The sequence below is a fragment of the Spodoptera frugiperda genome, chromosome 11 (genome assembly GCF_023101765.2).
Source record: "Spodoptera frugiperda isolate SF20-4 chromosome 11, AGI-APGP_CSIRO_Sfru_2.0, whole genome shotgun sequence".
Taxonomy (NCBI): domain Eukaryota; kingdom Metazoa; phylum Arthropoda; class Insecta; order Lepidoptera; family Noctuidae; genus Spodoptera; species Spodoptera frugiperda.
In genome coordinates this window covers 9138251-9152762 of record NC_064222.1, presented here as the reverse complement: position 1 = coordinate 9152762, position 14512 = coordinate 9138251, and the positions used below count along the sequence as shown (strand labels likewise).

At 35.1% G+C, this 14512-nt stretch overlaps 2 protein-coding genes across 2 annotated transcripts in view; both read right to left on the bottom strand.

Moving 5' to 3' along the window:
- LOC118274759 (uncharacterized) overlaps positions 1–14512 on the bottom strand; it is a 380866-nt gene that overhangs the window by 135968 nt on the left and 230386 nt on the right. The gene's annotated exons all lie outside the window — the stretch shown is intronic.
- On the bottom strand, positions 6777–14489 carry LOC118274761 (uncharacterized). The gene is made up of 6 exons (XM_035592460.2): positions 14207–14489; positions 11318–11474; positions 9887–10004; positions 8217–8351; positions 7560–7773; positions 6777–7013 (listed from the first exon to the last, which is right to left on the bottom strand). The coding sequence occupies exons 1-6, from the start codon at positions 14364–14366 to the stop codon at positions 6859–6861; spliced, it is 939 nt and encodes a 312-aa protein (XP_035448353.2). The 5' UTR covers positions 14367–14489; the 3' UTR covers positions 6777–6858.

Below are 14512 nucleotides of genomic sequence, written 5' to 3'. Positions count from 1 at the left end.
TCTAATTTCACTGATCCTTAACAGGCCAGAACCCGCATATTACACAACACTCAAACCAAAACAGACACTACATTTCAACATCAGAATCTGCACCTTCCTTGCCATACAATATTTCATGCTATACCCAAGCCAGTAGCCTACATTAAATCCCTTACAGCAAAGACACTCTCAAAGAGATGGTGAAGAAAATTCAATAGTCAGCGAGCGCTGAACATAAATAGAATCACAATACCTGGAAAGTTGAGCTCTCTTGACCTACCAAGCTTATGGCAGCACAAAGTTATAAGACAGAAGTTGAAGATAGAAAAAACTGAGATTATCTATAAAATAAAAATGTCGGGTTTTTCTTCCTGACGCTATAACTCTAGAACGCACGAACCGATTTCCAAGGTTTTGCATTCGTTGGAAAGGTCTCAGGGTTCGTGACATTTATAGCAAAGAAAATTTAAGATTTTTTTAAGAGAATAGCAGAAGAACACGTGCCCTTGGTGGCGAAACGGAGTTCGCCGGGTTTGCTAGTCTAAAATACGCAAAGCTGACTGACTGACTAGACTATCAAAGTGATCTATTAACGCACAGCCCAAACCACTGGGTAGATCGAGCTGAAATCTGGCATGCAGATAGATGTTATGACGTAGGCATCAGTTAAGAAAGGATTTTGATCGATTCTTTGCCCAAGGCAATGAAAAAGGGGATGAAAGTTTGTTAATTTTAGACCGAACGGGCTGACACTATGCTATGCTAAGAAATAATTTTAATGAATTCCACATAATTATTTTATTTATTTACTGCATAAGATTTAAATACCGGTGACTCCTGCTGATATAGTTTAAAAAAATGGTATACGTATTTGGATATACATATAAAAATAGATATGTGTTGATCTAACCCTTGAATTTGTCACACATTAATATTTACATCTCAGTAAAACTTAGACTAACCACATAACATGTCTATCAATCACTCTTTATCCTTTTGTCGCCGAACCATATCCCAGAAACACCCTTTATCTAAACTTTAAAACAATATTATACTTCTGAACTTCGCCTGCCATGCAACAGGTGAGTTGAAGGGAAATTTCCTTTTTAAAATTCATGAGATGAAATTGTCGATGTAGCGTTGTATGATATTTCGATGTGATCACCCGATCTGGTTATACCTTCAGAGATATTTGCAATCTTAACACCGTGAGTTTTATTTTTTGGTGGTGAAAAATTGGGGTACAGAGGAATAAGATAATATGATATGGCATAATACTGACAGTAGAAGAGCCTGTTTCATGCCATGATATTTGGCAGAGCCGTGCGTATGCACGATTGGCGACTTGACCTCGGACTTACAGAAAACTGGCGTAAAACGATGTTTGTGTTGTGTTTCGTTGTGTAAGTGAGGTTACTGAAGGCCCAATTACGCCCCTATACAATCTCCCCACTCCATGAATTCCCACCAATCCTCAACCAATCCTGATGCCTCTGGAGTTTCGGATGTCTGTAACCTTGCCATTACTCTAACTCGATCTATATTCATACAGGCTCCTAGTTGGTTCTTACAACACCAACCAAAAAAGTACAATGGTGATATATCTACCGTTGAACCAAAAACAATAACAACATTGTATGTATTAACCAGGTACATATGTGTCTCATATACAATGCCCTTATTATATTCTACTAAGTTATTACCAGAAGTCTGACTAACATTTACTACTATTCGACAAAAACAAGGAGAAAGCCACTGTATTTTTAACACTAAAAGAACGAAAATAGCTTGCAACTAAAACTTAACGGACTTCAGGAAAAATATGCACATCTTTTTAGCAGCATTTTGCAAGGCAAATGATTTTAATGGTTCCTTACAGCGCTTTGTACTAAATAGCATTGTTGAACGTGTTATTTAGTAGCAAGAGTGTAGTGGTGTTTAAATTATTGGTATGGTAAGTAAGATGGTGCTGTATTGTGCAGGAATTTAAAAGTTTATACTAGCTTCCGCCCGCGACTCCGTCCGCGCGGATGTCGGTCTTCGCGGGGAAGTTTTATTTCTCAATTTTGAGTAACTCTGACAATGACATCTTATAAATATCTATTGGACCCAAATACGGCGAGGCCCATAATAATTAAGGAGATCCCTCTATTGAGCTACTGCTGTTGAGCTCGCGTTCTGTAGAATAAAACTGAAAAATAAAGATTTTTATTCTACGTATTTATCCAGGATAAAAAGTATCCTATTTTATGCCCAAAATAATAAGGTATAATTATACCAAGTTTCATCGAAATCGAACCGTTAGTTTTTACGTGATGCCTGAACATACAGACAGACAGACAAAAAAAATGAATCACATATTTGGGTTTGGTATCGATCCAGTAACACCCCCTGCTATTTATTCTTTCAATATTTTCAATGTACAGAATTGAACCTTCTATAGATTTATTCTAATATAGCTTTTGCCCGCGACTTCGTTCGCGTGGAATAGTGACTTCCGGCAAATTTTTGGTTTTAACCACATAGTTCCCGATCTCGCGGGATCTCTTCAAAAATGAGATGTAGAAGATATTCCAGGGAACTCTTCAAAAATCAACATAATGAGCTCTGCGTTTGAATTTAATAGATGTATACTCACTTAGGGCATTGAAAAAATAGTTTAAAAACGGACTTAAACTAACTTAAAACTAAAGAAAGCTACGAATTACGAATTTATAACAATTAAAAAAGAAACTATATTACAACCTATCCTCTATGCTATAATAACCAAGCTTAAACTAAATAATTTAAAAGAAACGACTTAAATCTAATCTAATTAATTTATAAATTAGACTTACAATTTTATTAAAAAAACTAACTACAGTAACTACTAATAATCGATATCAAACTAAACCTACGTTAAATAGTTTAACCAAAAAACCAGGAAAACCCAACAAATAAACTTATTAATTGACAAATACAACGAAACCAATTTAGAATATACGAAACAGCAGGACCACTACAGACAAATAATCATACGACTGATAATACACTTTTTCTACGATAGTACCGAAGCGCTCGGCCGATACCCAACCAAATGAATGTAACGAAACCATAGCGCGATCTATTTCGATCCCAACGCCATCTATCGAGGATAAAGACAACTTGGATTATTTATTTATACTCCGTTCGGGCATTTTCTTTGTACCGTACTAAAAGTTTAATTATATTGATATTATTTTTTTCATACCTTTTTACTATTTATTTACTTTTTTCGATGAATTAAAACAATAACATGAACCGAAGTCGTGTAACGATCGACATAGAATTATCTATACTCCGTTAGAGCATTTTCTTTGTAAACTATATCTGTACCAAATTTCAACCAAATCCGTCAAATAGTTGCGGAGATTAATGGTATAAGCATAGAATGTTCGACGTGATTCTTTAATTTGACATAACTTTTTTATTTATGAACCGATTGACATGAAACAAACACTAAATGTAAATTTAAGCATCCCACAATATATCCGTGAAAACCGCATCCAACTCGGATCAGCCGTTTCTGAGATTAGCGCGCACAGACGAACAGACAAACAGACAAACAGACAAACAGACAAACAGACAAACAGACAAACAGACAAACAGACAAAAAAAGTTAATTACATTTTTGGGTTCGACATCGACATAACAATAACCCCTGCTATTTTTTTTATTTTTATTTTCAATGTACAGACAGCACTTTTCTACGATTTTATTATATGTATAGATTAGGTATTTGGCACTCGTAAAATAAGTGGAAATGGGTGCATTTTTAGTATGACACCTGATTTTGATAGATAGTTGAGTTTCTAGATTTCATACTATTACTAAGAATTTTGAATGTGTACGTTTTTTTTGCCCAACAGCCAAACTTACTTTTAACCTATACAACATTAAACGTTTTTCGCAAAGTGTAGTTATTTAGTAGTTTTATAAAGTTCAGTCTAGCTCTACAGAAGATAAAAGGTATGAAGCATATTAATCATTATCAACTAGCTTCTGCCAGCGACTTCGCCCACATTTCCATGGGATAAAATGTATCCTATCACCTAAGTCAGCTCATATTATTCTGTTTGTATAATGTATATATTATTGACGGATAAACATCCAAACAAACAAACTTTCACATTTATAATATTAGTGTGATAGTGTGATTCATACAGCATTCATGAGTTGCAGTTACTGCATTTGCATGAAAAGTTCAGTAAAAGAGTAACTTAAGATATTTTGTTCAACTTTCACGTTGAAATGAGTTCAGCAATATTACAAGGTTTGCAATGCAAATATTTTCATAATATGGACCTAGAAGAAACTGCAACTGCAGTAAGTACCTTCTAATTAGCAGATATAACTAAAATTTCTTCTTCATTACTGAGAAAATTAGTTCTTTATTAAGTAAAACCTAGCTTGCAATATCTCACTTTAATTATAATATGATGCACAAACAAATGGGTACTATTTCCACAACGTTTTTTAGACACAGGTTCTTTAGGTGTGACAATTTTTTATATTATTATGGTATTCGTTAAGTTAGCTAAGTTTTTTATCACCTAATGGTAAGTAATCACCGCCGTCTATGGACACCCAAAACACCAGAAACGTTAGAAGTGCTTTGTTGGCCTTTTGGGGGTTAGGAATATAAGAGTTGTCGGGGAATCGGGATTGAAAAGGGAGTAATTGAGCTTCCAATAACAATAACACAACGCATGCGTTGTTTCACGTCGGTTTTTTATGAAGCCGTGCCTGACAGTTTAAAATTAAGCAACTCCACTCAATTGACCTATAATCTTCACCTCCAGAACCAAACCCGTATATATTTATACTCACACTCACTTTACAAAGACAATTATACTTACCATAAGACAAAGAAAAAGAAACCATATCACTCGCCAATTACATTCCAAATTGCCTCAAAATATAATCCCATAGCGTTTCATATGCATTACCAATTAACATGGTTTCCTTTATTCAAAGCAATGCTTTGAGGAGCAGATTTTAACGAGAAATGCCTTGCTCCCCATTAGGAACCGCTTAACCTTAATACCGGCATCCATTGTTCCTATTGTGGTGTGTGCACGAATTATTTTGGAATGCATGATGTAGTTAAGGGTTTAATGTTTAGGGTTTTTTTGTGGATTGGAATTTAATTTGCATTTGCACACATTGTCCAACAGTATTAACCCACCAACAAAGAGTCAACCCTGGGGGCAGCAACTTTTTTTTACCAGTGCCCATACTATTTTGGTTATTCTCCTTTGTGGGGCGTCGGTTAATTGTTATTATCTGTGATCGCAGTGGTTGCTTTTTCATCAAAATCCGTTCAGTAGTTTCAGCGTGATCGACGGACAAACATCTAAATAAACAAACTTTTACAAAGTGTATGTAAGAAAAGTGTATACCTTTTATTAGTTATGCTGTAAGTTCCATGAATTTGAATAAAGGGTGAGATTACGAATACAATTATTTTAGGGTCCGTTTTACCTATCGAGATTAACACATAATTTTTTTTTATAATATACTTTTACTTTGCCCAGAACTTAAAGTAACTACACATTTTACGATTTAACTGTACAGTTTTAACTGGTCTTTGGTCAGCAGTGGCAACAGGGATTCGAAATTATCTTCAAAGATATTGTCTACAGTATATTAATGAAAAGAATGAAAGATAAAGTTGCATCGTTTCCATTTTATGGCTACTTAAGTTAATGACTTTTATTTACGGTATTACATGTCATAAAGTATTTATGTCCATAGATTTAATGGGTTGTTTGATATCTGAACTAATTGTGATGTTTATCTATCGGTAGAACTTACGATGTGACGTAGCATGGTCTATTATTCTCTGAAGATTTAGAGTATTTTTCTACCAGAGATGTGCTATGCTACGTTGCTGTGGATGCGTTTGGCTTCCATCAATCATATTCATTGGTACACATAGCTTAGCACTGGTGGAAACGAACTCAGATAAGCTATGTTTTATATGAAAGATGCGAGTTATGGACGAGTGCTATGCATGGCTTCCCTACTATCGATACATTGCATACTTGAGCTGCGCATCTTCCTTGCACAGCAACTTTGAGGCGGCGCATTTATATAGCACGTTATGCTTGAGCAGAGGTGCTTAGTTTTTAAGGCTCGGATATGGTGTAATGATAAAAGGGTAGTATCCTAATCCAAGGGAACGTGGGTGAAACCGCTGGTTAAAGCTAGTTTAGGATAATACATACTAATAGGTTGTAGGAATCGTATTACATGTTCGAATTTATCATCAAGTTTATTTACAATTCTTATATTAAAATTAACTATATAATATATATAGTTGATTAATAGCCTATTAATCAACTAATCAGACAAGAGTAGAGAGGTTAAGTTATATTATAATTATGTAAATATACAATGTATTTAAAGGTCGCAAGTAGCATGTGTCCTTGAACCAATCGTTAATTGCCACTCAGATTGACGCACGTTACTCTGTTATTAAGATTAATTTAAAAGTGTGGGAGAGCCGTGCTTCGGCACGAATGGGCCGGCTCGACCGGAGTGATACCACGGCCTCCCAGAAAACCGACGTGAAACAACGTTTGCGTTGTGTGAGTCAGGTTATCGGAGGCCCAATTACCCCCTTCCCAATCTTCTCAATCTCCGATTTCCCCAATTACCCTTAAATCCTTAACCACCAAAAGGCCAGCAACGTACTTGTAACGCCTCTGGTGTTTCTGGTGTCCATGGGCGACGGCGATTGATTACTCTGTTACTGGCTTATACCATTAACAAAGAATGTCTTCTTATATTTATTAAATAGAAAATATACAAATAGAATCTAATAACAATAGTAAATAGTGAATATTTCCAATACAATTAGTCGACAGTTAAATTCCTGAATGACCCAGGCATGCCCATGTATTCTTCGTTGAACTTTCCCGTGTTACGTTTGGTCTCATCCGTGCAGGCTTTGGACATTACCTTCAAATACTCTATGTGTTTCTCAGAAGACAATTCATCCACTAATTCAGCTGTAATAGAAAAGAAAATTATTAAGTTTACACATTGAAATTACATTTTGTTCGAATGGACCAGGGTTGAAACAAGGGCTCTTAAAAGGTACCTACTAAGTTTTGTATAGTCAGATTAAAATACTTGTATTGCACAAATTTAACATCAAAATAAACTATTACACTATAACAATGAATGAAGAAAAGGAGCGGAAATAATAATGATGAAACTAAGTACAGGACATCCATGTAAAATCCTATAATATTCTCTTGAAAAGAGGCATGCACAAGTTTTAATGGACAAGATTCTGATAAGAACAGATCGAAAGAAAAAAGCAAAGAATATTATCAATATACAAAACTAGCACCCGGCGAACTCCGTTTCGCCACCACGACATTTTCCTGAATTTTCCTTGCTGTTAACCTGGCGTAACCTTTCCAACGAATGAAAAACCGTGGAAATCGGTTCGTGCGTTCTGGGGTTATAGCGACAGGAAGGAAAATTCGATCTATTTTTATATTTATACAAAATAATACCGTCTTTGGGAAATTATAATACATTCGTACCCTGTATCTTCTCACAAGACTTCTGTTTTCCTCCAAACTCTTCTGGAAGAAGATCTTTATTCACTACCTCGTGTAGATCTTCTATTGTCTTGTGTACTTGTATTCTGTTACCAAGCTTCTCACTTATCATTTGCCTGACAGTCGCCACAAGAAGTTCCACTGCTTTCGATTCAGTTATTATATGCAAACTTTTCAATCGTCCACCGTAGCCTTTCTGAAAATAATAAATGTTTGTATTACTTTACTGAAAAGTACATGAAACATCTAGTTTCATTTAATTTTAAACTTTATTACTATACCAAAATACTAATATTAGGTCATTGAAATTGCTTGAATTGCTTGATTGTGTGGTGTGACTATTTTTTATAGTATGGACACCCGAACCACCATTGGCGTTATTAGTGCGTTACCGGCCTTTTGGGGATTAGGGATTTAAAGGTTATTGGGGAATCGGGGATTGGGACGGGGGTAGTTGGGCCGGTGGGGTAACCTCACTCATACAACGCAAGCGTTGTTTCTCTCCGGTCGAACTGGCAAAAATCTATCTGATTATATTTTATTCGACACAAAATCGGCAGTTACAGAGATAAGCAAGCTCAGCTAAAAAACTATAGTAAGTAAGGTCCATAATACAAGTAGGTAAGTATAGATACTTACAATTAAAACGTTGATAAACGGCTGAACGTCAGGAGTAGTCATTCTTGTAATCAATTTGAACATGTTCCAATCGCGATAGTCAACTATTATCACGAAACCATTGACGTAGTCATGAGCTCGAATGTATTCAGAAAGCTGGAAATAAAAAAACAAACAACGTTTTAAATATTATTAGATACTAGAGAAAGAAACAGGTAAATAGCTATCTTTAATACATACATAGAATCAAGAATGTTGTACCTACTATCAAAAAACACTATTGTTAATAGATATTAAGTTCTTTTATGTTAATGTTCATCTGTGTGTGTGTGTTATGTTAAAGTTAATTAATATGAGGGTGACATAATCATTGTGTGACTAAACCCTCTAATTAATTAAATAAAGATTAAAAAAAACATATAGAAAATATTCGACTCATAAGTTACAAAGATCGAAAAATGCCCTTACAACTCCACTCGACTACTTGCATCCACTATACGTAACTCTTTTCTAATGACTTCTCTCGCCTAGGGCGAGGCGAGAAGGAGTGTCAGACTTTTATAAACTAAAAACCACCCCGTTCCTATGCCTGCTTTTCGAGCTGGAGCCCCGGCAACCCTTTAAGTCTTCCGCGGATCCGTATCGGGCATCAGCTCTACTAGACCCTATTTGGGGTGGTCTAATGGCTCTTAAAAGTGCGCGCGGAACGCAAGGCGCCGTACGCTTGGGTCTGATCGGGTGGCGAGCTACCTTTGCTTGCCGTTTGCAGACATGGTAACTAGAGATTGTCTCGCGATCCCTGATGCCCTGAGTGTCTCCCAGGACGGCTGGAGCGAGATGAGGTTCGTTCCCTCACATACGTCGTTTCCTCTTTAGCTCTGCTAGCATGACTGCTGCTCAATACACTATTAATCCTAATCATTGATCTACTATAAATATTTTCTGTTTTGTGCCAGACACTCTAATTTGAGGATAATTAATTTTTTTATATATTTCTTAAACCCATATTATACTCAAGGACAAATTTTTCAAGTAGATAAGCAAAATATACATAGACGTCACTACCTATACTTGTATATTAATTATAATGGGAATTTCTTGATGCATTGTTCTTAAGTTTATAGGTGCTTATTAATGTAATATTCCTCGTTTCTTTTATTTATTTATCTTCGTGTAATTTTACAATTATTATGACTATAAAACCCGTGCAAGTCACCAGGTCGAGCTACTTTTTGCTTACTTAGTTGTCTAATTATTGTTAGATACCTTTCAAGTTTAATTATCTCAGGTTCTTCTCATTTACAGTGGAGACTATTCTCTATTATCTACTACCTACTAAAATCACACCTCTTTTTTTCATTTTAATTTTAGGGACTTTTATACCACACTACGTATATCAGTTCCATCATAGCCTAATAGGTGTATAAATCAACTAGAGATCATAGAATCAGAGTCATAAAGTTGAACCGCACACACAAAAAAACCTATAGTTTTATTTTCAAAAACTAAGGAATTCAATGTTTATTTTAGGTATGTTAAAATAGTTATAATCAACTGCTTAAGGCTAATATTGCATGAATAACACCAAACCAAAAACTATAAAATTACAAAAAATATTGTAGGGTTTATACCCTGTATAGTTCTTGTTCAACTTCAAAGAATCAAACCTTATAACTATTTTATTTACTTACAATAATAGAGTATTGGAAAAACTGCAACAAGTCATCAGGAGTGAAATCGTTGGAGAATGATTTGATCCAAACTATTCTGCAGTAATCTTCTGTCAATTTTGGAAGCGGGATATGCCATCTGTAAGGAACATAACGAAATGATGAAATATAATAAATGAAAAAATGCTCTTATAATGTCAATCCAGGATGTTCTCCGAAATGAAAAAATAGTAGGTACAATTATAGGCCTGGAGCTGCGGACAACGTAACAGGTTACCGGGGCTCGGCCTCAAAGCAGCAGAACAAACGGAGTGGTTTTTAATGAGTAAGAGTCTGACACTCTGTCTCGCCTCACTCAAGGAGAGAGAAATTATAGGATAACTTTCTCGTTTCAAAAAAATAATTGAACATGCCGAGTCTAACACAACGCAAGCATTGTTTCACTTCGTGTTTTCTCTAAGGCTGTGGTATCACTCTGGTCGAGCCGGCCCATTCGTGCCGAAGCATGGCTCTCCCACATTTGAAACACCTACCACTTTTACCATTAAAGCGATTAACTCGAAAAAGGCTCAAAGGTTAAGACAGAATTAACTAACACATTGAAACAAATTATTAAGCTAAGGTCATACCTTACACGGAACAGACTACCAAATTAAATCCCGTTTATGTCACCGATAATAGTCATCAATATCTGCAGCCTTATTACGAGTTTCCTTTACTTTCAATCAACTAATCAAAAGGCTCACTCGTTCGGCGCTCTGATTGGTTGGTTTATCCGCGCCGGCCAATCAGAGCGTCGGACGCGCTCTTGTTTCGTTTACTTAAAAGTAAAATAAACTCGTTCTAAGGTTACTGTTCATCTATTTTGGTGTTTTATTTGTAGATCAAGGGCAAAGTCAATTGTAAACCGGTTAAGTAAAATAAGCGGTTAGGTCTAGGTCAAAATTAATGTACCACTTTTACGTCAAAGCAATGTTGTATAATATGTATGAATATGTGTATGTATATGAATAAAAATAAATAAGCAAAACAAGTTAAAGGCTAATTTTAATATTGACTGCGGTATTTGTTGTTTTTATATGGAAAGATGCGTGCTGTAGATGGCTTCCCTAGGAGGGTAGACACATCGCATACATATCTACATAGCTTAGTATTAGTAGATACGATCATAATTATAGTTTAATAGCTTAGCTATTACATCGTCATTACGTTTATTATATCAGTCTTGGCATAGCTACAAAGCCCATCTCTGGAGGAAAAGCACCCTTAGCAATCACCAGTTTGCACTATGTAAATAAATTCCACGTTCAAAATATCGATTGGTTAGTTAATCAATTTTTCTAAATATCGATTCGGTTAATGACTCAATTTGACTCGATGATTTAAATTAAAATTTTAGAATAAAATGCGCTCAGACAACCACTACGAAACTGGAATATTATTATAACTTACACTTTTTCCAAAGCTGTTGGCAATTCAGTCTTCAAATTGTACGGTACAAAGAACTTGGGTACCATAGTTTTCATAGTACATAAAGTATCGATTTGTTTCTTCGCCTTTTCCACAGACCCCTTGCATGTTATGAGAGCTGTTTCTAAAAACCGCTTATCTGAAAACATTATAATATTATTTATTATTAGCTTCTGCCAGTGACTTCGCCTGCATTCCTGTGGGATAAAAAGTAACCTATCAAAGAAGTCAGCTTCATCAAAATTCGTTCAGTAGTTTCAGCGTGAATGGCGGACAAACTTCCAAACAAATAAACTTCCACATTTATAGCTAGCTGACCCGAAAAACTTCGTACCGCCCCAAACATTTTTTTCACACCTTTAGGACCTGCAGTGCACAAATACTTAATTCAAAACGAAAACTAGCCAAATCAGTCTAGCCGTTCTCGAGTTTTAGCGAGACTAACCAACAGAAGATTTTTATAGGTATGTAGAAGATATTAGTGTGATTTTATATTTATTTTGCAACTCCATTTTCTTTAAGTGCATCACCAGCTTTACGATTTTCAAACGATCGAATAGCCATTTCTTGTTCAAATATGTAGCAGGCACAAATAAAGCTAATACCCTGTCTGTATACCAGATTTAAACTAAATCCGTTCAGTATTTTCAGCGTGTTTAATTTGAAAAATGATTTTTGTGTAGGCTATAAAACATTAAACTAAGCGGACGAAACCGCGGGAAAGTAACATGTGCATAATTAAAACGGAACTGAGATGTTGATTGAGAATAATGACGAGCATTTACAAGAATCGTGTTAATTAAAAATTGCACCTAATTGTAATCATAATTAGGTGTAATTTTATTATTCTTACTTTATCTATGAAGGTTAAAGGTACAAGTAGCATCCTGAAGTCTGCATTCTTCGAGAAAATTATCATTAAAAATAAGATTGATCTGTGGTCACGAAGAGGGAGAAATTGCAATCACTAAAAACCTAAACTAACAACTGGTCTTGCAAAATAAAAACTACCAAAAATGTAAATGTACCCCGGAACTGGTAGAATACGCAAGACATACTAATCTTCTATAATCTATACTAATATTATATTATAAAGCTGAAGAGTTTGTTTGTTTGTTTGAACGCGCTAATCTCAGGAACTACTGGTTCGATTTGAAAAATTCTTTTTGTGTTGACTAGACCATTTATCGAGGAAGGCTATAGGCTATAAAACATCACGCCACGATCAATAAGAACCAAGCAGTGCGGGTGAAACCGCACGGAAGTAGCTAGTATAAAAATAAGTCGGGTTTTCCTTCCTGACTTTATAACTCCAGAACCGATTACCATGGTTTTGCATTCGTCGTAAAGGTCGGCTCCGTGAGGTTTATAGCAAAGAAAATTCAAATAATTTAAAATCCTAAAGTCGCGGGTAGCTGCTAGTTAAACATATTTATTTAGGTATATTATTGTAATAAAATTAATGGTAAAAATTCACATAAAAATCAAGTATAGGGACCATAACAAAAACTGGGTGAATGATCATCATTATCATCTTAATTAATTATGGGTCACGAGACCTCCTCAGCTAAATATAGCACTCTCGGAGTAGATTAATAGCTAAAAAAAGATATAATACGGAAATTTACTTATCGATAATTGTTTGATCAGGTTTTACTGGTTATCGATCGAAGTACATGTAGTCTGACAATGACGTAGGAAATATAATTTATTTAATTAATTTTACATCTTTGGCTGTCAAAAAGAAGGCTGTTGAAGGGAAATTTTCCACTCACTACTGGTCGGTTCAAGGGCGGGGGGTTCAAGTTTAAGGGGGCAAAATCATATTACTATTATTACTTAAGAAGAAGTAAAAGGGAGTGTCAGATTCTGGTTGCTAACATTTTATTACATTGCTTGATTTTACAGTCAAAACTATCCAATCTGGTTTCAAGCCAGACATGTTTATTAGTGGAAAATATAGACATACTAAGAAAAATCTAAAAATAGAAACAACAGCCGTTTATCTAGACAAGGCGATCTTTCAATCGTAAAACTTCATTATTTTTTTTTTATAGCTTTATTGTTTCAGGATATGATATGATAGAACTGATTAGCTGCATCAAAGAGCCATCGGAGCACCTAAGTGGGTTCCAATAGGGCTGATGCACGAGTCTGGAACTCTGGAAAATGTTAAATCTTCCACAACTGTGGAACTGCCGGCAATTGCCGGGTTGCCGTGGCTCGAAGATCAGAAGTAGGAACGGGGAGGTTTTTAGTCAGTAAGAAAGAAAGAAGAAGAAAAAAGAAAAGTATTCATTTGACATTAGCTAGTAGGTATAGGGCTCATAAGCCCAATGAGCCCAGCACTAGTTTTCAAATGGCACTCTGCAATGACTCACGGATGGTGGAAATTTTCAATGAAGTTAGGTATATTTCACGAAATTATAGCAAGAATATAAAAATATGGTATAGTATCTATGAAATCAATCAAATAATTTTGCAGCCTATTGAATGCAAAAAATACAAACACAACAATACTTTAATATGGATCACTAGACCGATTTAGGAAATGTTGGTCATGCATTATTTGTGGAAGTCCAGGGCAAGATTAAAGCGTGAGAAAAATATGTTCGGGGCGGTACGAAGTTTGCCGGGTCAACTAGTCACAAATAAATTATTGTTTTCACTAATCAATCTGTTACAACATCTAAAAATAATGACTCGTCAATATTGATACGATTACCATTTTGAATAACACTGTTCTAATTTAGAGCTTAAATTAAATAAAAATAACGTCGTAAATGCAATTGCACAAGACTCAAGAGCAAACTATCGTTTGTGACATTTCGAATATTGTTTTTTAATACTTGCAAGCGTACTTTTACTTACCAAAATCCTTCTTGACTATATGAGGTTGCTTCTGTATCCAATGTTCTAGAATTTTAATGGCTTCATTCAACCTTTTCGGATCATCCAGATTATAAATCTTTCTTATACTATTCACTATATCTGGAGTGATATTTAGTAAAGGATTTTGTATAGAGCTCATTTTGCCAAAATCGTCCAAAATTTTCCAACGTCACATAAATTTTATTTCTAACAGTCAATTTGTTTATTTTTATTTCACATCTATTTTGTGTGCGACCTTAATCACTACTAGTTTATATTACATCAATAGAAGCCTTTTTATAACCT